Source organism: Physeter macrocephalus, chromosome 15 (genome assembly GCF_002837175.3).
Source record: "Physeter macrocephalus isolate SW-GA chromosome 15, ASM283717v5, whole genome shotgun sequence".
In the NCBI taxonomy this organism is placed as follows: Eukaryota; Metazoa; Chordata; class Mammalia; order Artiodactyla; family Physeteridae; genus Physeter; species Physeter macrocephalus.
The window spans coordinates 3,874,259-3,897,298 of record NC_041228.1 but is presented as its reverse complement, the minus strand read 5'-3'; the positions used below and the strand labels follow the sequence as shown (position 1 = coordinate 3,897,298).

The following is a 23,040-nucleotide window of genomic DNA, read 5'->3' as shown; positions in this document are numbered from 1 at the left end:
GCCTCGTGGGAACACGTGCTCCCAGATACGTGTGTGTGTGTGTGTGTGTGTGTGTGTGTGTGTGTGTGTGTGTGTGTGTGTGTGTGTGTGTGTGTGTGTGAGAGAGAGAGAGAGAGAGAGAGTATGTACGATTTATGGGGTGTGTGTGTGTGTGGTGTATGTGCAGAGGCACGCACGCACGTATGCGTGTGCTGAGTTCACCTCTGAGTCTCCAGGCCACGCAGAGGGATGTGGGGATGGAGACGGGGTGGGGACAGGAAGACTTGGTCACTGGGGACAAGGCCACCAGCAGGGCTGTCCCCCCTCTGATGACTACGAGACTCAGGTCCTAAGGGAGACGGACCCAAAGAAACTCCCAGGCTGGACACGCCACCCAGACATGCCAACAGCCAGCCCCAGGCTTCCCGTGGGTGTTATCTCTGGGCTGTCGAGGGGACAGACTATTCCTGGGGGTTGAGGTGTGCTCTGCTTCTGGCTGATTCCTGGCCTCCTCCTGGCAGGTGGACTTGGGAGAGTTGAGCGGCAGAGCTAAGCCTCGACATCTGGCCCCGACCGTGGGAGTGGTAACGCTCTCCTCGTGGGCACTGTGACTGCCCTTCCCCCCAGCCTGGCCCCCAGCATCTGTTCCTCCAGCATCAGGACCACACCTCCTGCAGGCCCTTGGCTTTGGCACTTGCCTCTCCCTGGAACTCTGGGCCCATGGATCTTTTCCTGGATCCACTCAGGCCTTCCTAAACCTCCCACCTGAGAGCCTTTGTCACATGGCCCTGCTTTACTCCCTTCAAAGCACTTAGCAAGCTACGAAATCACCTTCCCGCTTACCTGATTTTTTTTTTCTCCATCTCCCTTCCTTTCGGGAAAGTATTGCCCTAAAAGCAGGATCGCAGGTGAATCATTCACCATCGTGATCCCCTCGCCTCACAACAATGTCTGGGAGGTAAGAGGGGCACAAACAATCTGTGCCGAAGAAAGAACCCAACAGCGCAGTAAAGGCCCCTGAGACCTGCACCGCCGTGAGCTGGTGTCCTGCGAGGTCTATCTAGCCTGGTCCCAGTGACACAAATAAGTTGTGTTATTTACTCAAACTGTCTTCTGCTACACGAAGAAAAAAGCTTAGCACAAATTTTCAAGCTAACCTAACGATTCCCTCATCTGAAGGTGCAGTGGTCTGTGACAGCCACGGTCAAAAGCAAGAAAGAGCCTCTCAAGGAATCTCGGCACCCGCCCCCAGACCGACCTCACTTAACGATCACAGCGGCTGGATCTGTGAGCGGGTCTAACCAGTACAGGAAGCTGAGACTCTCCTTGGAGTGGCGGGGGACACACGCAGGGTCACGCACTCTCAAAACGCGCGGCTGGGGTAGAGATGCCGACATTTTTCCAGCGCGCGCTGCAGGAGAACGATAAAAGCCATCCCCGCCTCACACCAAACAAGCCTCTCCCTCTCCCTCCCCCCTCCCCCTCCCCTCCTCCTCCCCCTCCCCCCCTCTCTCTCTGTCGTCGTGGAAGGGGGACACACGCAGGGTCACGCACTCTCAAAACGCGCGGCTGGGGTAGAGATGCCGACATTTTTCCAGCGCGCGCTGCAGGAGAACGATAAAAGCCATCCCCGCCTCACACCAAACAAGCCTCTCCCTCTCCCTCCCCCCTCCCCCTCCCCTCCTCCTCCCCCTCCCCCCCCCTCTCTGTCGTCGTGGAAAGTATTGCGTCCAGGAGACAAAACTCACTGGAACAGTACATGGACACGCAACACACAGAGAGAGAGGGAGGCTTTGTGTCATGAACCAGAGAGGCACAAGGGGCCGCTTCTGTGCCCTCATCCACAGTAACACCCAAGGGCTAAAGGGCAGGGGGAGGGGAGTCAGGGCCACCAAACAGTGTCCCCAAAATAGAAGTAGGCAGAGGCTCCCCCAGCTGCGGCCACTGGCATGCCACAAGCTCACCGACAGCCACACCATCCGCTATATAAAGGTTGTTCCGTGGCCACGACTGAGCCTGGGGTAGAGACAGCTCTTAATTACAGACGAGGCTCTGGGGCTGGGCCTCCGCCCCAGGCTCTGCGGGAAGCCAGGCTGAGGTCCAGTCCCCTGGGAACCTCGTCAGGTCACAGAGGGGCAGGAACTGATGCCGCGACACGGAGGTGCTTCCCTGGACGAGCCCAAGGCCGGGGGGACAGCGAGCCACGGGCCAGAGCAGATCTCAGGGGAGGCCACTGGGTGAGGCCGCGGAAGTCGCGATGCTAGAAAATGCACCTCTAATAGCACTGCCATGCGTGACTGCCGCTGCAGCTACCGCTCTTCCACTCCTAGGTGTGCACATAATCTCTCATTTATGGGACAGGGATGACGGTTTCTTCGGGTACAGTGAGCCTCATTTATCACTTCAACAAACAGCCCCTGGTCACCGTGCGGGAGCCAGGCCTGGGCCGGGCACCGGGAGGGTTCAACGATCAGGCATCCGACAGGATTACGGAAGGATAGCTTGAAAAGACACTCAGGCTCGCAGGCAGCAGATTCTGAGCTACGTGAAGAGTCGAGAGCCTGGTTGCCTGTGATCCCGGATAAAAGCCCCTCAGCCGCTCAGTGCCATTGGCAACAGAAGAGGCAAAGCAGGAAAGTGACTTGGGGGGTTGGGCTGAGGCTTCAACGCCATGGTGGATTGAAAGACGCTCCCTAAATACCCACGGCCACCAGAGAGAACTCAGGCCCTGCGGTCAAGCAGAGGGGTTAAACCCCCAGTTCCTCCCCGCCGGCGGGGCCTCCTCGGGGAGAGGTCCTAACCAGCACGTCACCGACCCATCAGGAGTGGCTAAGGTCTAAACGCCAACGTAAGCGTTGTGCCTATCCATTCTGAGCACGGATGGACACAGAGGGTAAGCCATAAATGTGTTAGAAAAAAATCAGCCGGTAGCACTAAGTTATCCTAGTTGCAGCTATGACTCAGGAGGCAGGATATGCCCAGGAGTTCTGCTCTAAGCGGTGGTGAACGACGGCAGCCTGAGGCCTGAGAAGAAGGAGAGGTCGGGTCCACGGGCGCTCCAGGGGCAATCTGGACAAAGAGAAGCTTCTGCAACGGCCACCCTGAAGAAGCGCTGCCCAATCCCAGGCCTGGTCCTGGCCCCACGCCAGCCCTCCTCTGCTCACACCGTCACTCCCAGCTGGGCTTCCAGGCCAGACCAGCCGCCGCCTCCAGACCCCAGCCTGTGCTGCCTTAGGAGCGGGGCCGCCGCACTGGCCCCTCACTTCCTGTGCACTGACCTGGGACTCAGCTTCCCCTCTGTCCCCCAGAACTGCCCTTCCTCCCTTCCGTAGCCAGGCTGGCTGGAAAGCGTGGGCTCTGGAAGCGATCAGACCTCAGTTCTCCGTCTGCAGCACCAGCATCGCAGAAGAAGAACAAGGGAAAAGGAGGAGGAAGCAGAGGGGGAGAAGAGCCTCACAGGTAAGCTTCATACATAAAGTTAGATCTTCCAGGAGCCGCCATTTTTAAAAAGTAAAAAGAACCAGGTGAGATTGATTTTAGGAGTATATGGTATAAACCCTAAATTTCCAAAATAGTATCACTTAAATATGTAATCAATATATATAAAAAATACGCGTGAGATGCTTTACTCTCTTTTTCATGCCGCGCCCACAAAATCTGGCATGTATGTCACTCACAGCACTTCTCAGTTCAGACCAGCCCCAGATTGGTCAGTGCCCACATGTGATGGCCAGCACGGCTCTAGAGCACTGGTGGCTTCCCCATGTGCAAAACATCAGCGGGGACACCCGCCCCCCGGCCCCGCCGAGCGGGCTGGGTGGGGACAGAGTGAGAGTGTAATGCAAAGGCCCTCATCAGCCTTCAACACGTTTGGTGCCCAGAGAACAGCAGACTCTCTCAGTGCTGTCCACCACCCAGGGAGTCGGGTCAGAGTCCTCTTCCTCTGCATCTGTCCTGTAACGGGAAGATTCAGCCCATCCCGGCCTGCCTCCTCCAGACCCTCACCAGCCTTCAAAATCCAAACAGACATTTCTCTAAAGAAGATGTACAGATTGCCAACAAACACATGAAGGGATGCTCAACACCCCTAATCATTAGGGAAATGCAAATCAAAACCACAGTGAGGTATCACCTCACACCAGTCAGATTGGCCATCATCAAAAAAGCTCCAAACAATAGATGCTGGAGAGGCTGTGGAGAAAAGGGAACCCTCTTGCACTCTTGGTGGGAATGTAAACGGATGCAGCCACTATGGAGAACAGTATGGAGCTTCCTTAAAAAACTAAAAGTAGAACTACCATACGACCCAGCAAACCCACTACTGGGCGTATACCCTGAGAAAACCATAATTCAAAAAGAGACATGTACCACAATGTTCACTGCAGCTCCATTTACAATAGCCAGGACATGGAAGCAACCTAAGTGTCCATCGACAGAGGAATGGATAAAGATGTGGCACATATACACAATGGACTATTACTCAGCCATAAAAAGAAATGAAACCGACTTATTTGTAGTGAGGTGGACGGACCTAGAGTCTGTCATACAGAGTGAAGTAAGTCAGAAAGAGAAAAAGAGATACCGTATGCTAACACATATATATGGAATCTAAAAAAGAAAAAAAAAAAAGGTTCTGAAGAACCACTGCAAGACAGGAATAAAGACGCAGACATAGAGAATGGACTTGAGGACACGGGGAGGGGGAAGCGTAAGCTGGGACGAAGTGAGAGAGTGGCATGGACATATATACGCTACCAAATACAAAACAGATAGCTAGTGGGAAGCAGCCGCATAGCACAGGGAGATCAGCTCGGTGCTTTGTGACCACCTAGAGGGGTGGGATAGGGACGGTGGGAGGGAGACGCAAGAGGGAGGAGATATGGGGATATGTGTATATGTATAGCTGATTCACTTCCTTATACAGCAGAAACTAACACACCATTGTAAAGCAGTCACATTCCAATAAAGGTGTTAAAAAACATAAAGGTTTTGTTTTTAAAGGGAAAAAAAAATCCAACTGTTTGTCTCTGCTTACCAAAATACGCACAAGTGAAATACTCAGTTCTTGCTGGCTGTGAGTTCAGATTTGCTGAACACTCTATTCTTTGCACTTGGAGGCAGCAGATCATTGCGGGAGGGCCTCTGATGTGCACAGCACCACAGGGGCAGCAGGGGGCACAGAACTAAGCGCCAGGCCGCTGCTCTTGATTTCTTTTAAACAATCTTTCGGCAGCTCCTCCTACATACCAGGCTCTGTTTCAGGCACTGGCACCGCAAGAAACAGACTTTCCCTCGTGAAGCTTACATTCTTATATGTGAAGGCAGCTCCTAGGCAGATAAACTAACAGAAATTTCCAGCGGCAGGTGGTAACCAGCGTGCACAGTCCATGGTGTAATAATCTGCCACTTTCCTGCTGCCTCCAGTAGATAAAAGCTTCTCAAGGACAAAAGAAGATCAGATCCATCACTGCATCCTGGGCACCTGGCGTGTGCCCAGCAGAGGACCCACTCAATGTGTGATCGCTGAATGAATGAGTGAACGAACGAATGGATGGATGGATGGACTGAACTGAACCAATGCTTACAACACGTGGTTGGGTTGAAGTTGAATGAATGAACGGATTAGCGTGAACCCACTATGGCTGTTGAATGAACGAACGAGGGGGTTGCGTGGACTGATCACGACACCAAAACCCCACATTGTTAGTCTACGATTTCCCAGATCATCAGTGTGAAGCCCCTGTCAGAACAGCTCTGATTCAGGCCGTGAAGTCACCCATAGGTACCCTCCCTGTGCCAAAAGATTTCTAGCTGTTTGGATGCTGTGATGCTCCGTGATTTAATCTACTACGTGCTTTCCACTATGTTACTGTCAGCTCTTTTATTTGTTTTGCTTTGTTTCTAATTGAAGCAATTGTGCAGAGATTTTGCTTCGTCTGTCCCCAGAACAGAGCAGACCCTCTCAGCCTACAGCTGTATTTACAAGACGGATTCCCTTTAGATGACTAAGAATAACTTGAATCTTCCATCTATTCAGGCATTCGGAGAAGCCTGTCTAGAGAGAATCGTGGGTTCCTCCTAATGTTACCACGGTGGATGTGGGGCGCGCTGGGTGGGCTTGCAGCCCTTGCCCCGTGGGTACAGCCCCCCCACCGGTGTTCTGCGTGGCTCAGACCCCTTTCCCTGGGGGAGGAGAGGTGGTAATTACGTCCACTCCCCAGCGTCAAACAGGGTCCTGTGGTTTAGGCCCCAGATGGTCAGCCTGTTTCCACTCGGAGGCCACAGCGCTGGGCTGGGAACAGTCGCAGGGCCTACAGGCGTCCAGTCAGACTGAACCCGGGCCTGTGGGTCACCCTCTCCTCTCCTGGGTCCAAGGACTCTCGCGACTCTGAGGTCACTCAGAGCTGTCTTGTGCTGGCAGCTCCTTTTCCCTCCCACACCCCTGCCCTCCTTCTCTGTCTTGCTCTGAGCCCAGGAGGCTGGCCCCTGTCACCGTATCACCTGGTCCCTTTGCTGACCGGTGTCGGATGAGGTCAGGCCAAAGGGAAGTGCCAGCCAGGCGGGCAGGGAGTGACGCAGGGGCTCCTTTCCCGCTCCCTCTGGGTCATGGTTGAGTGGGCAGCCGTGCCCCTCCCTGAGGTGAGGAGACTACAGCTCATGACGGGCAGCCCCTCCCCACCCACGGGCCCCAGCATCGTTTCCATCCCTGCTACCAGCTGGCTTCTCCTGCTGCTGATTCCTGGTGCCTGGGCATCCCTCGGTGACCTCAACCTCCCCTAAAGAGAGCCGCCATCAGCATCTCTTCAGTCAACACTGGTCACTGCTGGGACCCCGACACACAAATCAGCCAAGATCAGAATTAACACCAAGAAAGAAGAGACTGGCAACAGGGAGAGTGAGAGGCCTGGTCTCACCGCTCGAGGCTGCCTGACCTCTGGCCTCTTCATCCTGTGTGATGTCAATCGCCTTCACTCTAAGCAAGTTAGAGTGGGGTTTTCTGTTACCTGTGATCATCGTCCCTGACTCAGACCCAAGGTCAGTGGTGCTGAAACCTGTGTTCTGGGGGCACAGGGGGAGGAGGCCAGCATGCGGAGGCCGAAGGCCCAGGTTCTGGGCCCAGCCCCGCCGTTGTATTCACCGGGCAACGTGACTCCGTGGCCTGCCCTCTCCAGGGTTGTCGGAAGCAGTCCCCAAACCATCCCCTGGGCACAGAAGTTCTCCAAAATCTACATTCTGCTCTGCCAAGATGCAGAACCAGTTTGAACCCAGGCTGGCAGGATGACGAAATGCCAGAGGGTAGGGTCTAGAAGCAGCCTTGCTTCCTAGGTCCCCGGACCAAGGTTCTGGGATGGCAGCTGGGTGCTCACGGACCCTGCGCCACCACGTTGGATGTCTGCCCCTTGGCTAGGCCCGTGACCTAGCGTCTGGCTCTCGTCAGCCCGGATTTCTTGAGCATATGCACCTAGGTCAAGCCTTCGCCTGGCCCTGCCCGGGCTGTTCCTTCTGCCTTCCTCCTCTTCCCCAGTGTGGCCCCGTCACCTCTCCGGCCTACCGCTGAGGGCCCAGAAGCCCATGATCTCAGCATTCTAAATGCCCTCAGCAGCAAAAAGAAGAGCATCTGCATCTTAGCAGGTTGTAGTGAGGGTCAGATGAAGTCACTAAGGAAGTCCACGGCCAGTGAGTTGCACGCAGTAGAGGAGGTGACTGTCTCTCAGCCCTCTGGGCACCAACTTCCTCATCTGTAATATGGGCCTCGGCGTCACCGTGCCGTCCATCCCAGCACCATTCTCTGAATTTCCCCAGCAGTCTTGGGAAGGGGCTCCCTTTTGCTTGCTGTCCTGCCAGCATTCCATTCTGCATAATGATCTGACCATGTCACGCCCTGCCAAGAACCCTCCAACGCCTCGCCTTACACACAAGGCCCTCCTTTCTCTAGGCCTTGACCATCACACAAAGCCACCACCCTCCACTCTGCTCCTTTCCTCTGGCCATTTCCAGTTCATTGACTAAGTGCGGCCACCTCATCCTGAAGCTCGCGCTCTGTCTTCTAAACCGTCTAAGTGTCACCTCCTCCAGGAAGCCCTTCCTCTTCTCAGGGTCACCATCCACCAAACCACAGCAGGACCCCACCCATCACATTCCTTTTTTGGTGTCCTTTCCACCGTCTAGACTAGGAAAGCCTTGAGGGCAGGTGCTGTGTCTTATCTTTCTCTATAGGCTCAGAAGTCAGGCCACACAAACATCGGCCCCCCAGTAAGTATCTGTGAATAAGCAGGTAGAGAAAAAGCCACAGAGCGGTAAAGAAACCGAGGGCATCCAGTCTCAGGTATGAGTTAGCTGCAAGCCCGGCCCGGCCCTGGCACAAGGCACCTGCCTCTCTGGCCAGCCGCACCCACTCCCCCACTGCCCCAGGCCCCTGCCCCTGCCCAGGTGCGACCCTCTGGGCTGCCCCACCGGGGAGCAGTCCCTCAGAGAAGTCGGCAAGACAGAGGCTGACACTCTGCTCCCTGCCCCCGCCTGGGCCCTGGAGGCGGAAGTTAGCTGGCAAGGAAGAAACATCACCCCAGTGAAGCAGGCAGAGCTGAACCTGGAGAAAGTCTGGCACAAGAGAAACTCACTTCACCCCTCCTGTCCTGGAGAGGGGGCTGGCCTCAGAATGACCCCACTAGGGTCCTGGAGGTCAGCCGTCCAGGTCAGAGGCCCAGGGGCCCCTGGATCTCTGCCCTCCGCCCACATACTCCTTCCTCTCCCATCCTCCATCCGCAGCCACAGTCAAGATTCCCGGCAAATAACTCAGAGGCCTCGGGCGATCTCAGAGGGCACCAGGTCAAGAGCCCCTGGCCTCTGGGGCCAGCAGTGGGCTCCCTGGACTCCGCTGTCCTGCCAGCATTCCATTCGGCACAAAGATCCGACCACGTCACGCCCTGCCCAGACTGACTCGGGCAGTTCCCAAAGGCGGTCTGTGCCCCCGTTCTTCCATGACCTCTCACTGCGACCCCTCAGGAGAGGGGCAGGACCCGACATCTCTCAGCTCTGCGTGCAGATATTCTGGCGAGGCCTCTGCAGGCACCTGCCCTGACTTAACAGCCCTGGGAGGCCCGTGGATGGTCCCCATTGCAAGACATGAAGCTGCAACGCAAGAAACGTAACCAGTCTCCGAGCATCTCAGACTGCGCGGGGTTCAGGACCCAGCTCTCTTTAACTTTCTTTCCACCTCTGCTTCCCTGGACGCAGGGCCCACGGGGCAGGACCCTGGGTGATGGGCCCGGACTGGGGGTGGGGAGTTCTCAGTTACTGAGCTGGCCGGGTGGCCTCGGGCCCGCCTCTGCGGTGCAGCCGGGTCCTGCCCCGCCCCGCCCCGCGCGCGCGCGCGCGGGTCCCTACTCACTCTCGCACAGGCGGCGCCGCAGCTTGCCCCGGATCTTGTCGATGGCGTCGAAGTCTGACACGTGGAAGACGTGCGCGGCCCTGGGCTCGGAGGCGATCTCCTCCAGCTCCTCCCGCAGCGCCTCGCCCACGCCCACGGCGAAGATGCGGATGCCTGCGCGGTGCGCGGCAGCGGCCGCGGGCAGCACCAGGTCCTGGCTGCGGCCGTCGGTCAGCAGGATGGCCACCTGCTTGAAGGCGCGGTCCCCGGGGCGGCCGCCGGCCCGCGGTGAGAAGCTGTGCCGCGTGACGTAGCGCAGCGCGTCGCCCGTGTGCGTGTGGCCGCCGTGGTAGGCCAGCTGCCGCGCCGCCGCCTTGACCTCGGCCCGTGAGCCGAAGCGGTCCAGCTCGAAGGCCGTGGTCGGCCGGTCGCTGTAGCGCACGACGCCCACACGGGTGCGGTCCGGGCCCACCTCGAACGTGTCCACCAGGTTGGCCACCCACTGCCGGACCTTCTCGAAGTTCTCCTTGCCCACGCTCGAAGAGGCATCCAGGAGGAAGACCAGGTCGTAGTGGACGCTTTTGCAACCTGCAGGGGCGACAAGAAGGGCGACGGGGGCCGCTGGGTCGCAGGAAAGGCAAGATCCTCGGGGGCCGGTGGCATGGTCATCCGGGTCTCGCAGACCTGCCTCCAAGCCCCACCCACTCGGCGTCGCGCGGGGGGGGGGGGGGGGGCGGGGCGGGGGCGGGGCCTCGGCTGCTGCCTTAAAGCCCCAACATCGGGTCCCTAAAGGTCACGTGACCGGGCACCCACCCGGCGTCGCGGGGGGGGGGGGGGGGCGGGGCGGGGCGGGGGCGGGGCCTCGGCTGCTGCCTTAAAGCCCCAACATCGGGTCCCTAAAGGTCACGTGACCGGGAGTCTCCCCGAGGTTGCTGTGAGGTTCAGCTGCCTATAGATATAGTTAACATATATATTTTTATATGTAGCTAACACGTATATTTATACAAGTGGATACCATATATAATTGTATGTAATATAAAATATACTAATATAGAACTGTATATAGTTTATATATATTTCTAAAAGTGAATAACATACAATTATGTATAATATACTATGTACTGATATATAAAATATATCATATACATAATTATATGTAATATAATTATATATGTATATAAGTGAATAATACATATATAATTATATATTATATAATATATAGATGTGATATAAATATATATAATTTTATATATAGTTTACATATATATTTATATACGTGAGTAACAATCATGGAACACTACCGTACCCGTTTCTTTATTCCCATTATTTTGGTTCGAAAGTGACTTGGTTATCTTTCAAACCTACTATAAATAATGCACGCCCATTTCAGAAAAAGCAGAAAAGGCAATCAAAAAATCTTTAAACGCTCGTATTTCCATCTGCTCCGAGATGACTACTGCTAGCCCACGGTGTATTTATTTATGTTCTGTTTCCATATAGTTATCGATGGAAGTGGGCCTGTACCAGACGCACTGATATATAAGCCGGTTTTACCGCATCCAGCGATGCTCTGGGAGCCCATTTCCAGTGTGATAATGCCAGTTTCTATAGCTGCAGAGATTCCACTGCAAGGATGAGCATAATTTATTTAGCCAGTCCTCTCTTGTCAGATAGTTAAACAGTTAAAAGTATTCCACTATTAGAAATCATATAAGATAGACTGCATTCATGTATTTTAGAAGCTCTATAGTGCTCTATAAAAAATATGCTTCTATTTTTACAAATATAAATTTTATATAAGCTATGTGATGCTTTTGATTAAACAAAATGCGGCACTATGTAATTTATTTCTGCTCCTCAGGGCAGCCCTGTGCAGAGAGCTTGTTCGTCCCCATTTCACAGTTAGATGATATGAGGAAAAGTGTCTTCTAAACTCCAAAGTGCTGCACAAATATACAGGGGAACCATCAAAATGCCCTTGTCTCGATTTTTCTGGCGTCTGAGTCTTGGCCATGCCAACAGCAGCAGCTGATCAGGCTTTGGGAACACCTGGCACAAACATCTGATTAGTGAAAATAAAATAAAAACAAACCAAAAAAAGAAAAAGAGTCCCACTTTGTTAAACTGTCCAACTGGCAAAAGTCAGAAAGACCGTGGTAGCCAGTGAGAGAGTAAGGAGAGTGCCTTTGTGGGCTCAAGAAGTGGCCATGGGGTTTGTCACCCCCTTGTCAGGGTCCTAAAAGCCTTTTACAGAAGAGGGTATCTTTGGATCCACCAATTCCAGATTCAGTGATTCAGCTGAAGCAAACTAGCAGATAAATGGAAGGGGAAAAAAATAAAGATGTATAAGGAAGTTCATGGCACACTGCCAAGCAAAATTCTGGAGACCACCTCCATGATCACCCATAGGGAGCTACTTAAATAATGCTCCTCCTGTGCTCATTCAGTGGGATGCCAGGAAGCCACCACAGCCATGGCCGGGCTCCACAGGAACCCTTATCTACCAATGTGGATACATTTTCCACTCCGTTGTTGGCTATGAAAAGCATGTGTGTCCCTGTGTACAACTGTGTATTCAGGAGAGAAGCTACAAAAAGAAACATGGCTTATTTCTGGCAAGCAGGCCCATGAGTGAATTGTATTCCTTTGTACTTCTCATTTTGTGTTTACAAGCAATGCATTAAGTTCAAAAAACAGAAAAATAAAGCCAGGTATATTGATACACACACACACACAAATACTTCTTATCCTGCCCTGAGCCAGTGCCTCCCTTGAATTTTCCACATCTACCTTCCCCTCTAGTTTTTAAAATCCAAGTCCGATCCGCTGAGGAGCTGAGATGAATCCCTGCCTTGGCAGGACTGATCCCCTAACAGGATTAGAGCTTTAGAAGTGTGTCCGCCCAGAAGTGTGGACTCAGAGATAATTCCTGGGGAGTGTTTCTTCTTGACACAAAAGGTCATCCTTTTGTCTTTGGGACAATGATGTCCCAGCCTGATCAGAATAATTGCTGCTGTGGGCCAGGGAGGGCCCGCCGAGCGGCTGTAATCCTCTAGGCTGCAGAAGGTTCATTTGTGCAGGAGGCCTCGCCAAGGGGCCACTTTCTCCTGGAGGCCAGGGAACAGGCTGGGTCTTGGGCAGGTGAGAATGAAGAGAGATGTGGTGGGAACGGTCCTGGCTTCTGGCCTCGGCTCTGCCACAGGCAAGGGCTTTGTGACCCGGCAGGCGACTGCTTCCCCTGGGCTGCCACTCTGGGAAATGAGGGCGTGGACAGAAGGTCCTTGGGCCTTCCCACTTCTGAATCTGATAATCCTGGGTATCGCCTGGGCACGTGGGGTCGTCCCAGGGGACACAGAAAGCTCCTAGGAAGCCCCACATTCCTCCCGTGCAAACCAGGATGCCTACACTAATCACTGTCTTTCTAGACAGCCGGGCTTTGCGAGGCTCAGGCAAAGCAGAACTTTGTAAAACGATGGAGAAACGCAAGCTTCTGGGGTCTGTTGTTTGTTTTTCGTCTTCTTTGGAGGCCCCGGATAAAGGGCTTGGCTCTGGCTCAGCACTTCTTGTGTCCCCCCAGCCTCACGGGGATGGGGGTAGGGGGATAGGAGCCTCTTTTTTTTCTTCAACACTTTTTTAAATTGAAGTGTAGTCCATTTACAATATTGTGTTAGTTTCAGGTGTATAGCAGAGTGATTCGGTTATGCATATAGATGTATATATCTACATTCATTTTAAAAATTCTTTCCCATTATAGATTATTACAAGAGATCAGATATAGTTCCCTGTGCTATAAGTAGGTCCTTGTTGTTTATCTATTTTATGTACAGTAGTGGGCATCTGTTACCTCAGTTCCTCATCTGTAAAAAGGGGGCAGCATTTTACACCCAGCCATACAGTGACAGGCGCTCTCCCTGAGATCTGGTCCAGCTGTGCGCCGTGGACGCAGCGCGCGGGCTCTGGGCTGGGTGCTGTGATACAGACCAGACCAGCTCAGGTCCCTGACCCCTCCCCCATGTCCCCCACTGACAGTGACTCCTCCCAGGAGGCCCTCAGACAGGTGGGCAAACCCTCCTGTCACTTCTCACCCCCTCCCGCCGGGCCTTCTCTGCTACAATAACTTCCCCACTTCCCGTCCACTCACTGTCCCAGCCGCCTCTTCTAGCTGGACTCCAGGGCATCCAACGCCCCCCAGGATGTGGTCCAACGTCCTCACAGAGCCAGACAACGTAGCAGGGCACTAACCAGCCCACTGTCCCCAAACCCTGTACGCGCTCAACAGAGACACACCCTCAACATGTTCTATGATTGACGCAAGATGTGTGTTGCAGCAACCTAAATGTCCATCAACAGAGGAATGGATAAAGAAGATGGGGTACATGTAGACAATGGAGTATTACTCAGCCATAAAAAGGAACGAAATAGTGCCATTTGCAGAGACGTGGATAGACCCAGAGACTGCCATACAGAGCGAAGTCAGAAAGAGAAAAACAACCATCATGTAATATCACTTACGTGTGGAATCTAGAAAAATGGTACAGATGAACTAATTTGCAAAGCAGAAATAGAGACACAGGTGTAAAGAACAGACTTAAGGATACCAAGAGGGGAAGGAGGGGGGATGCGGTGAATTGGGAGATTGGGATTGACATACACACACTACTGTGTATAAAATAGATAACGAATGAGAAGCTACTTTATAGCACAGGGAACTCTACTCAGTGCTCTGTGGTGACCTAAATGGGAAGGAAATCTAAACAAGAGGGGATATATGTATACGTATGGCTGATTCATTTTGCTGCACAGCAGAGACTAACACGACATTGCAAAGCAACTATACTCCAATAAAAATTAAAAAGAAAAAAGAAAAAGGTGTGTGTTCACTCTCACACACATACTCGCGCACGCATGCACACGGCCCAGCTGCACGACTGATTATGACACACGCCAGCTGGGGACAGCTGACCCCTCCCCCGTGACGACCCACACTGTCTCACACACAGGCGCTAGCCCACCCCGAGGCCCACACCCACACACGCACGGACGCGCACACAGACGGCTCTGTCTTCAGCCTGGCACAGCCTCCAGCCCCACCTGCCCTCTGGGCCTGACAGCTGCTGTCCCCACTCCAGAGCAGCATTGTCCAGAGGAGATGGGCCACGACGCTCCCTTGCAGGCTGCCCATGGCTCTCTCGTGCTTGGGAACAAGCGTTTCTGGGCCAGGAAGAGACGCCGTTAGGGTCTACTGGAACATGTCCTGTGTGGAGAAAGACACGCCTTTAGAGGAGGGCCCTTGAGCTGAGAAGCTGCAGGAAGGAACCTCTGGGCCTCACGCGGGAGGAATTCCCCAGACCCAGCCTCCCCGCTCTCCTCACTGCTCAGACTCCACTCTTCACACAGCCAAAGGTGTGACTTTCTAAGAGCAAAGCCCAGTGTTACCTCCCGGTCACTGATTCATCCATCCCTCCCCCCACATCCATCCATTAGCAAATTCGTGTTCAGGACCTGCCAGGCCCCACGTTATCGGCTCCCTAAGGCTATGGCCTGTTACAGTGACATCACTATTCTGATCATATTTTCTACTTTTAGACATTAATAGGCTGTTTTATTTGTTTAACATGTCACAAGAGGACATCTTTGTACCTAAGTCTTTGCCCCTATTTAATTATTTTCTTACAGTAGGTTTGTGGGAGAATACTTAGGGTGTCCTACGGGTTTTGAAAGGACCCTGATATGAATTGTCAACCTTCTTTTCAAAAAGGTTGTACCATTTCCGCTGCCTCAAGCAGTGTGGGAGTGTGTGGGGAGGCCCCTCTCACCACATACCTGGCAGCACAGAAGTAGCATCATTCCTTTGATCTTTGCTAACTCGGTTGGACAGACACCGCTCCTCGCTTTCTATGCATGTCTTTGATCCATGTGGTTTATTAGCTAAATTATTTCCCCTCCTGTATATTTTATGTTCATGTGGATGGCCATTTCAAAAAGTGTGTCATTGCTCGCTCCAAGATGCAGGAAAAGGAAACAGCGTATAGATCTGACCATTGATTGATTCATTCACAAAGGTTTACCAGTGGCCCCCATGTGCCAGGTTCTGAGGGCAGGCAGGTGAATGACACCAAACCCTCCCTCACTGACACCTGGCAGACAGGTAAGACACAGGCCAGGACAAAGTAGGATAAAATGACACCGGTAGAGGGAAATGGGGAGGGTTATGGGAGCATGGGGACAGTAGGGGGATTGCTGTGTGACCATTTCAGGAGGAGGTCAGATGACATGTTCCTATATATAGAAAACCCTAACAATTACAAAAGCTATTAGAACCAATAAACGAATTCAGCAAAGCTGCAGAATGAAAAATCAACATTTAAAAATCCATTGCACTTCTGTCCACTAGCAGTGAACAATCCATAGAGAAATTAAGAAGAATAATTCTACTGACAATAGCATCAAAAAATAGCATAAAAATACTTAGGAATAAATTGAACCAAGGAGGTGTAAGACTTGTACACTGAAAACCGCAAATCACTGCTGAAAGAAATTAAAGAAGACCTAAATACACGGAAAGACATCTTCTGTTATTGCTTAATGGTTACAGGGTTTCTGTCTGGGGTGATGAAAATGTTCTGGAAACAGTGCTGATGGTTACACAACATCTGAATGGAATTGCCACTGAATCACACACTTAAAATGGTAAATTTTATGTTATTTACTTTTCACCACAATAAACCCAACAAAAGACGTCCGTATCCTAATCTCTGTGAATATGTTACGTTACATGGCAAGGAAGAATTAAAGTCACAGGCAGAATTCAGCTTACTAATTACTTGACCTTAAAATATGGAGGTTAACTTGGAGTATCTGGGCGGGCTCAGTGTAATCACAAGGGTCCTTACAAATGGAAGAGTCTGGGTCAGAACCAGAGTGATGGCAACCTAAGAAAGACTTGATTGGCCAGTGTTGGCTTTGAAGATGCAGGAAGGGACCACAAGCTAAGGAATGCAGGTGACCTCTAGAAGCTGGACAAGGCAAGGCAAGGGATTCTCCCCTGTGGACTTCTAAGGGAACAACCCTGCCAACCCCTGGATTTTAGCCCAGTGAGACCCATTTTGGAATTCAATTCAATTGAGAACTTTACCATAATAAATCTGTGTTGTTCTAAGCCACTAAGTTTGGGGTGATTTGTCATAGCATCCACAGAATACTGAATGGTGATGAGAGTTGAGGGGAGTGCAGGACCCAGTGAATGCTAGGGGCATGGTGAGTGGTCCCTCCTGGCAATCTCCCACCCACCCCCCTTCTCTTCGCCTGCCTCCTACACATGTATGTTCAGGCCCTTTTCTCTGGACTAAATTATGTCCCCCAAATTCATATGTTGAAACCCTATCCCTCAGTGTGATGGCATTTGGTGGTGGGGCCTTTGGGAGGTGATCAGGTTTAGATGAGGTCACGAGAGTGTGGCCCCGTAATGGGATTAGTGCCCTTATAAGAAGAAGAGGGACTTCCCTGGTGGTCCAGTGGTTAAGACTCCGCGCTCCCAATGCAGGGGGTCCGGGTTCGATCCCTGGTCAGGGAACTAGATCCCACATGCGCGTCGCACGAAAGAGCCCGCATACCACAACTAAAGAGTTGGTGCGGCCAAATGAATAAATAAATATTTTTTTAAAAAAGAAGAAGAAGAGATGTCAGGAGCTCCTCCCTCTACTGATGGTGGACCGGTTGGCCTGACCACAGAAACAGGCAGCGGATTCTGTAATAGCCCAGGAGCATCCCCCCACCTGGGCTGAGGCCGGCCCAACCCCACATCCCGGGCGGCAACACAGCACGCTCAGCCCTCTCTCATCTCCATCACCCACCAGCGCCAAAAGGACAGAAGCAGCTTCCGTCGGTTCTAGTGTAGATGGGGGCAGAGCTCGCCGGGTGGTCAGGAGGGTGGAGCCTCAAACCAGAGTGCCTGGTGGCACAAATCCCGGTCATTCACCAGCTCTGCGATCTCAGAGAGACACCTAATCTCTCTGTGCCTTAGCGTCCTCACTTGAGGAGTGGAGAGAATAACAAAACCTACCGTAGCGGGTTGTCGCAAGGGGGTCATTGTAGAGATTAAATAATATCAATAAAACTGCAAGTAAAGCCTTAGCCCAACCTTAAGGCCACATCACTGACGTGAGCCAGAGCTGGCACTCCAACCCATACCTGCTTCCTCAGCCCACCCGCCGTCCAAGGGTGCCTTGTACCTGGGGTAAAACCCGGCGTCACTGGAGGGCCTCCACGCTGTAGACGCCACACATCCCATCTCTGTAACAACCCCACGGAGCGGGCACCGCATCTCCCCTTCACAGGCCAGCGAGCTGGGGCCGAGAAGGGGGGAGGTGCCCCCAGCACACCCTGCTGGTGAAGGGCAGAGCTGCGTGTGAAAGCAGATCCACGGGACTCAGAAATATTCTTAATTGGAAGCTCCTGCCCCCGAAAAAAGCAGGTGTGGGCTCCTGCTTAATTGGAAGCTCCCCTAGGGCCAGTCTGTGCCGACCACTGTCCCAGTGAATATTTGCGGAATTGAAAATCCACAGTCCTGATGTCAGGTTCTCTAGAGAAAAGGCTGGGGAAACACGTGTGTGCCATGAGCCAGGCAACTTTTAGCAACATCTTCTCTGCAAGTCAGTACCGTTGGCGCCACCCTCCTGAAAATGAACCCGGGATCAGGGAGCACAGACAACTCCGCTAGGCACCCAGGCCAGCAAAGATGGAGCTGGACCCGCCATCAGGCCCGAATGACGCCAAAGTTCACGCTCTTTCCAGCACTAACCTTGAACACATATCGCATGCTTACGAAGCTCCGGGAGCTATTCCCAGGGCTTTATACATAATAACTCATTTAATCTGAAAGACAGGTGTCATGAGACCCATTTTACAGGGTAAGAAACTGAGGCACAAAGGGCTTAGGAAACTGCTCGTGACCTCACACCTAGTAGCCGGGGTTCAGCCCCCGGTAATCACAGGCCCACACTTGCAATCAAACAACAACATGGCTCCTTGGGAATCTGGCTGGAGCAACACTTATTTCTTAAGCACAGAAACAACGTGGGAAACAAGCAAAGGATACAGTCAGAAACCAAGCCATGCATCCCCCAGAGGCAAGAGAATGGCCTTCTTCACCCGTTGGTGTGATGGATTCCATTAAGTGATTTTCAAACTTTGAACCAGCCTTGCATACCCGGATCCCTCCTACTTGGCCGTGGCCTAGAATTCTTTGTATACATTGTCTTACTTGATTCGCTAATATTTTCTTGAGGGTTTTTGCATTTTTGTTCATGAGAGATATCGATCAGTCATTTTCTTCTCTCGGAATGCCTCTGTTTGATTTGGGATCGGGGTAACGCCGGCATCAGAGAATGAGATAGGAAATGTTCTCTGGGTTTCTACCTTCTGGAAGATATTGTAGAGAAGAGAATAACTGGAGTGTTCATAACAAAATGCCCACCGAGGAGGCAGGCCCGGTGTGGAATTCTGTTTGTTAGCCACGGAAATAAGCAGCCCATCCCCATAAGGTGCGGAGGATCATTACTCCATAGGGGATGCCAAGAGGGTTACGTGAAATAACTTCTGCAAAGCATGCAGTGCAGATGCTGGCCCAGAGCAGGTGCACGGCAAGTGTGAGATCTGTGTCAGTCAGCTTCCCCGCCCACTCCAAACCACCTGAGGCTGCAGTCCCAGCAAGCCTGGGTGCCGTGATTCCGTTTCCCTCTCACCAGCTCTTTCCAGGCTCTGGCTGCCAAGCCGGCACGAAGCAGGCCACACCCTGTCCCTGGAGGCACGGCTCTACCATTAGTCTCCCAAAGTCCAGCAATTAATTTGCTGAGCTGAGCTCCTTCCACCAGCCGGCCCATCGCCATAGTAACCTGCCTTCCCTATTCAGGGACTCAGAGGTAGGGGAGAAAAGACAACGCGGAGCAGAAAGCAATTTAGAGGGAGGAAATGAGATTTGGCAACATTGCGAGGGCGGCCTGGGCGGAGTGAGAGCTCTGTCTGCTTCTGAGGGTCTGGCCGCTGCCCACTGGGGGTGGGGACTGCGTGGAACGAGGCACCACTGATGAGTTGCTGAGGCGACGGGCGATGCTGTGGGCAGGAATCTGGCGGCGACATAAAAGCCTGGCGTGCTGTGTCCAGGCCACCGAGCCGGGTCCTCCTGAGCCTCTGCTGTGCTGTGTCTGTGAGGCAAACTGCGCTGGCTGGTCAAGAGGGGTAGAGCGAGCTGGGTAGCTTCTGTCTCCATGCAAAGCCCTGGAGCCCAGCTGCCTGGGTTCACCCCTGTGTTCAGAGTCCAGTTCTGCCTGTGACTCGCTGTGTAAACCAGGGGAAGTCACTTAACCTCTCTGGACCTCGGCCCTCTCACGAACGCGTGGGGATAACGTCTACGTCACTGGCTATTGGGAGAATTAAACACATCACTACATGTAAAAAAAAGCCTAGAACACCATCTGATCACAGCGGGTCTTAAGGCATACTGTTTTTGTGATTTTCCAATCCTTTGTTTCCTCACCTATAAAATGGGAACAATAGTCCCTACTTCATAGATCTGTGGGAGAGATTACGTGAGGCAATGGTAGTGGTAATCCTTTATAAAGTAAAATGTTGACCATTATTGCCATTATCAACATCAAGGGGAGAACTGTCAGTTTGAGCTACTCAGAGAACTCAGCTGATGTCGACTGCATAGGGGTACCACGGCCTTCATTGTTTTACTCCCTAATTCAACCATGCCCTGAATGCATGTCAAGTACTTACTAAGTGCCAGGCACACGGACTAGGACACTTTGTCCAAGGAGCTTGAGACCTAATGGTGGAGGCAGATGGGAAAGTAGATGCTTACGTTTCTACGTGGTCAGTGTTCTGATAGAGGGAAGGACTTGACTCAGGCCTGACAATCAGGGAAGGCTTCCTGGAGGAGGGAACGCCTGATCCGAGCCGGGAGAGATGGGTGGAGAGGAGGGTGGGGGACAAGAGTTGCCTTCACCAGGAGCAGCCTGCCTCCCTTCCAGTGTCACTGTGGGATGAGCAAAACATAAATTGTTTAGAGAAGGAGGTGAAAGGAATGGTGGAAATTCAGGCTGGAGCAGAAGGCAGGAATTCACGTTAATACAGGCAGTTGAGGGACTTGTCCAGTGACCCAGGAAAAGGGGTCAGATTTTGCCCCTGGGACCAGTGGATGTCCTCATGCATGGGAGTGGCCTATGCTGATGTGATTTAGAAAACCCTGTTGAGAAGGATAGATGAAGTAGAGGGACCAATGAGGAGGTTAGTGCAACATCCAAAAAGAGATGCTGCCAGCCTTTTCCTAAGACAGTAGCGGTCAAGTGGTCCAGCTGCAGACTCCAAGACACCAGGTGACTGGCAGGAAGTGGAGGGACAGAGGGAGGAGAGAGTCTGGAAGGAAGCCCAGATTTCCAGTTTGAGCATCTGGGAGCCAGTCACTGAGTGGGGTGGAGATGGTAAGCTCGGGCAGGTCATAGTGAGTGAGTCTGAGACACCCGGACGAGAGCCAGGTGGAGAAGTCAAAGACAGACAGACATCTGAGGCTAGAGCTCGGCAGAGAATTGGGGCTGGAGATCCCCCTGGAAAAGTGAAGAGGGCGTGGAGGACAGAGCCCTGGGGGGAAGCAGTGTGCAGCCAGAGTCGGGGCAGGGAGAGAAGTCAAGCGTCCGCCTTCCCATATCGGGGTCAGCCTCACTTTCAATTGCTACCACTTAGTCACAGAAGTGCACATGCTATAGTACTTCTGTGCCTTTGGTTTCTTCCCCTGATCCAATGTTTTCCTGTGACTTTTACGGTGGAGAATACTCTGAGGTATACTTTTAGCTAAAAATGAACAAACAAAACCTTCAAGAGATTGAAAAGATAAGCCAGGGGCTTCCCTGATGGCGCAGTGGTTGAGAGTCCGCCTGCCGATGCAGGGGACGCAGGGGACGCGGGTTCGCGCCCCGGTCCGGGAAGATCTCACGTGCCGCGGAGCGGCTGGGCCCGTGAGCCGTGGCCGCTGGGCCTGCGCGTCCGGAGCCTGCGCTCCGCAACGGGAGAGGCCGCGGCAGTGAGAGGCCCGCGTACCACCGCAAAAAAACAAAAACAAACAAACAAAAAAAGATAAGCCATAGAGCAGGAGAAAACATTTGCAGAAGATCCATCTGATAAAGAACTGGTGTTATCCAAATATTTTGGTGTTATCCAAAATACACCATAAACTCTGAAAACTCAACAATAAGAAAACAAACAACCTGATTTTTAAAATGGGCCTATCATCTCAACAGACATCTCACCAAAGGAGATACACAGATGGAAAATAAGCATATGAAAAGATGCTCCATATCACCTGTCATCAGGGAAATGCAAATTAAAACAGCAACAAGATACCACTGCACCCCTATTAGAATGGCCAAAAGCCAGAACACTGACACCACCAAATGCACGTGAGGATGTGGAGAACCAGGAACCCTCATTCACTGCTGGTGGGAACGCAGGACGGTGCAGCCACTTTGGAAGACAGTTTGGTGCTTTCTTACAAAACGAAACATATTCTTACCATATGATCCAGCAATCACGCTCCTGGGTATTTATCTAAAGGAGTGGAAAACTTACGTCCACGCAAAAAAACCTGCACGTGGATGTTTATAGTGCCTTTATGCATAACTGCCAGAACTTAGAAGCAACCAAGATATTCTTCAGGAGGTGAATCAAGAAACTGTGGAATGGAATACACATTCCATTGTACGTATGTATGTATTCCATACAATGGAATACTATTCAGTGCTGAAAGGAAATGAGCTGTCAAACCATGAAAAGACATGGAGGAGCCTTCAATGCATATTATTAAGTGAAAGAAGCCAGTCTGAAAAGGCTACATACAGTATGATTCCAACTATATGACATTCTGGAAAAGGCAAAACTATGGAGACAAGAAAAAGACCCGTGGTTTCCAGGAGTGTGAGGGGAGGGAGGGGTGAACAGGAAGAGCACAGAGGATTTTTAGGGCAGTGAAAATACGTGTCCAAACCCACAGAATGGCAGCTGATCCAGCAGGCTGTGCGGTAACAGATACGGTGAACGTACAAAGGCACAAATGATATAAATGGTAGCCAGAGCCATGCTGTGGTTTCATTTGAATTGTTTTCTCTCTTCATAGCAAGCTGACAAAATGGTTATTACAACTGAGGAATCTCAAGTTCAGGAAGGTTAAGAAACATGTCCCAAATCATACATCCAGGAAGTTATAGAACTGGAATTTAGTCCTAGGCCACTGTCATCCTAAATCCCGTGTCCTTTTAACTTAACCACAGAGGAACTGGTCTCTGTCCTCTATAGCATGGAAGAACTTGTTTGGGTGTCTCACAGAAGAGGAGGGAAGCAAAGAGCTCGGGCCTTTAGGAGCCTTTGGCCCTAATAACCAGCAAGAACATCCATCCAGTCCTCATGTCCTCTCCATTCAGACGTCACAGGTTTAAATGGAATCAACTTAAGCCCCACGCTGCCAAAACGCAGGATTAACTTGATCGAAGGAGATGGAAATAGAGTGAGAAATGTGTTTCCCTAACCTCCTTCTGCATGCTTCTGGAATTCAAAAATATTTCCTATCAGTTCTTTTTTTCCCTTAGAAGACGCCAGATGCCAGTCGTGTTTCTCTGCCAGTTGCTAAAAACTGTGAATGAAAC

At 52.0% G+C, this 23,040-nt stretch overlaps 1 protein-coding gene across 1 annotated transcript in view; it reads right to left on the bottom strand.

Moving 5' to 3' along the window:
• COL22A1 (collagen type XXII alpha 1 chain) overlaps nucleotides 1-20,232 on the bottom strand; it is a 261,088-nt gene extending 240,856 nt beyond the window's left edge. Inside the window, exons 1-3 of the mRNA XM_028500513.2 lie at nucleotides 20,211-20,232; nucleotides 14,438-14,600; nucleotides 9,368-9,934 (exon numbers count right to left, since the gene is read on the bottom strand). Of these exons, the coding sequence (XP_028356314.1) occupies nucleotides 9,368-9,934; nucleotides 14,438-14,528 (658 nt within the window). The 5' untranslated portion in view covers nucleotides 14,529-14,600; nucleotides 20,211-20,232. The remainder of the gene's footprint in view (nucleotides 1-9,367; nucleotides 9,935-14,437; nucleotides 14,601-20,210) is intronic.
• Between the last annotated feature and the right edge of the window lie 2,808 nt (nucleotides 20,233-23,040).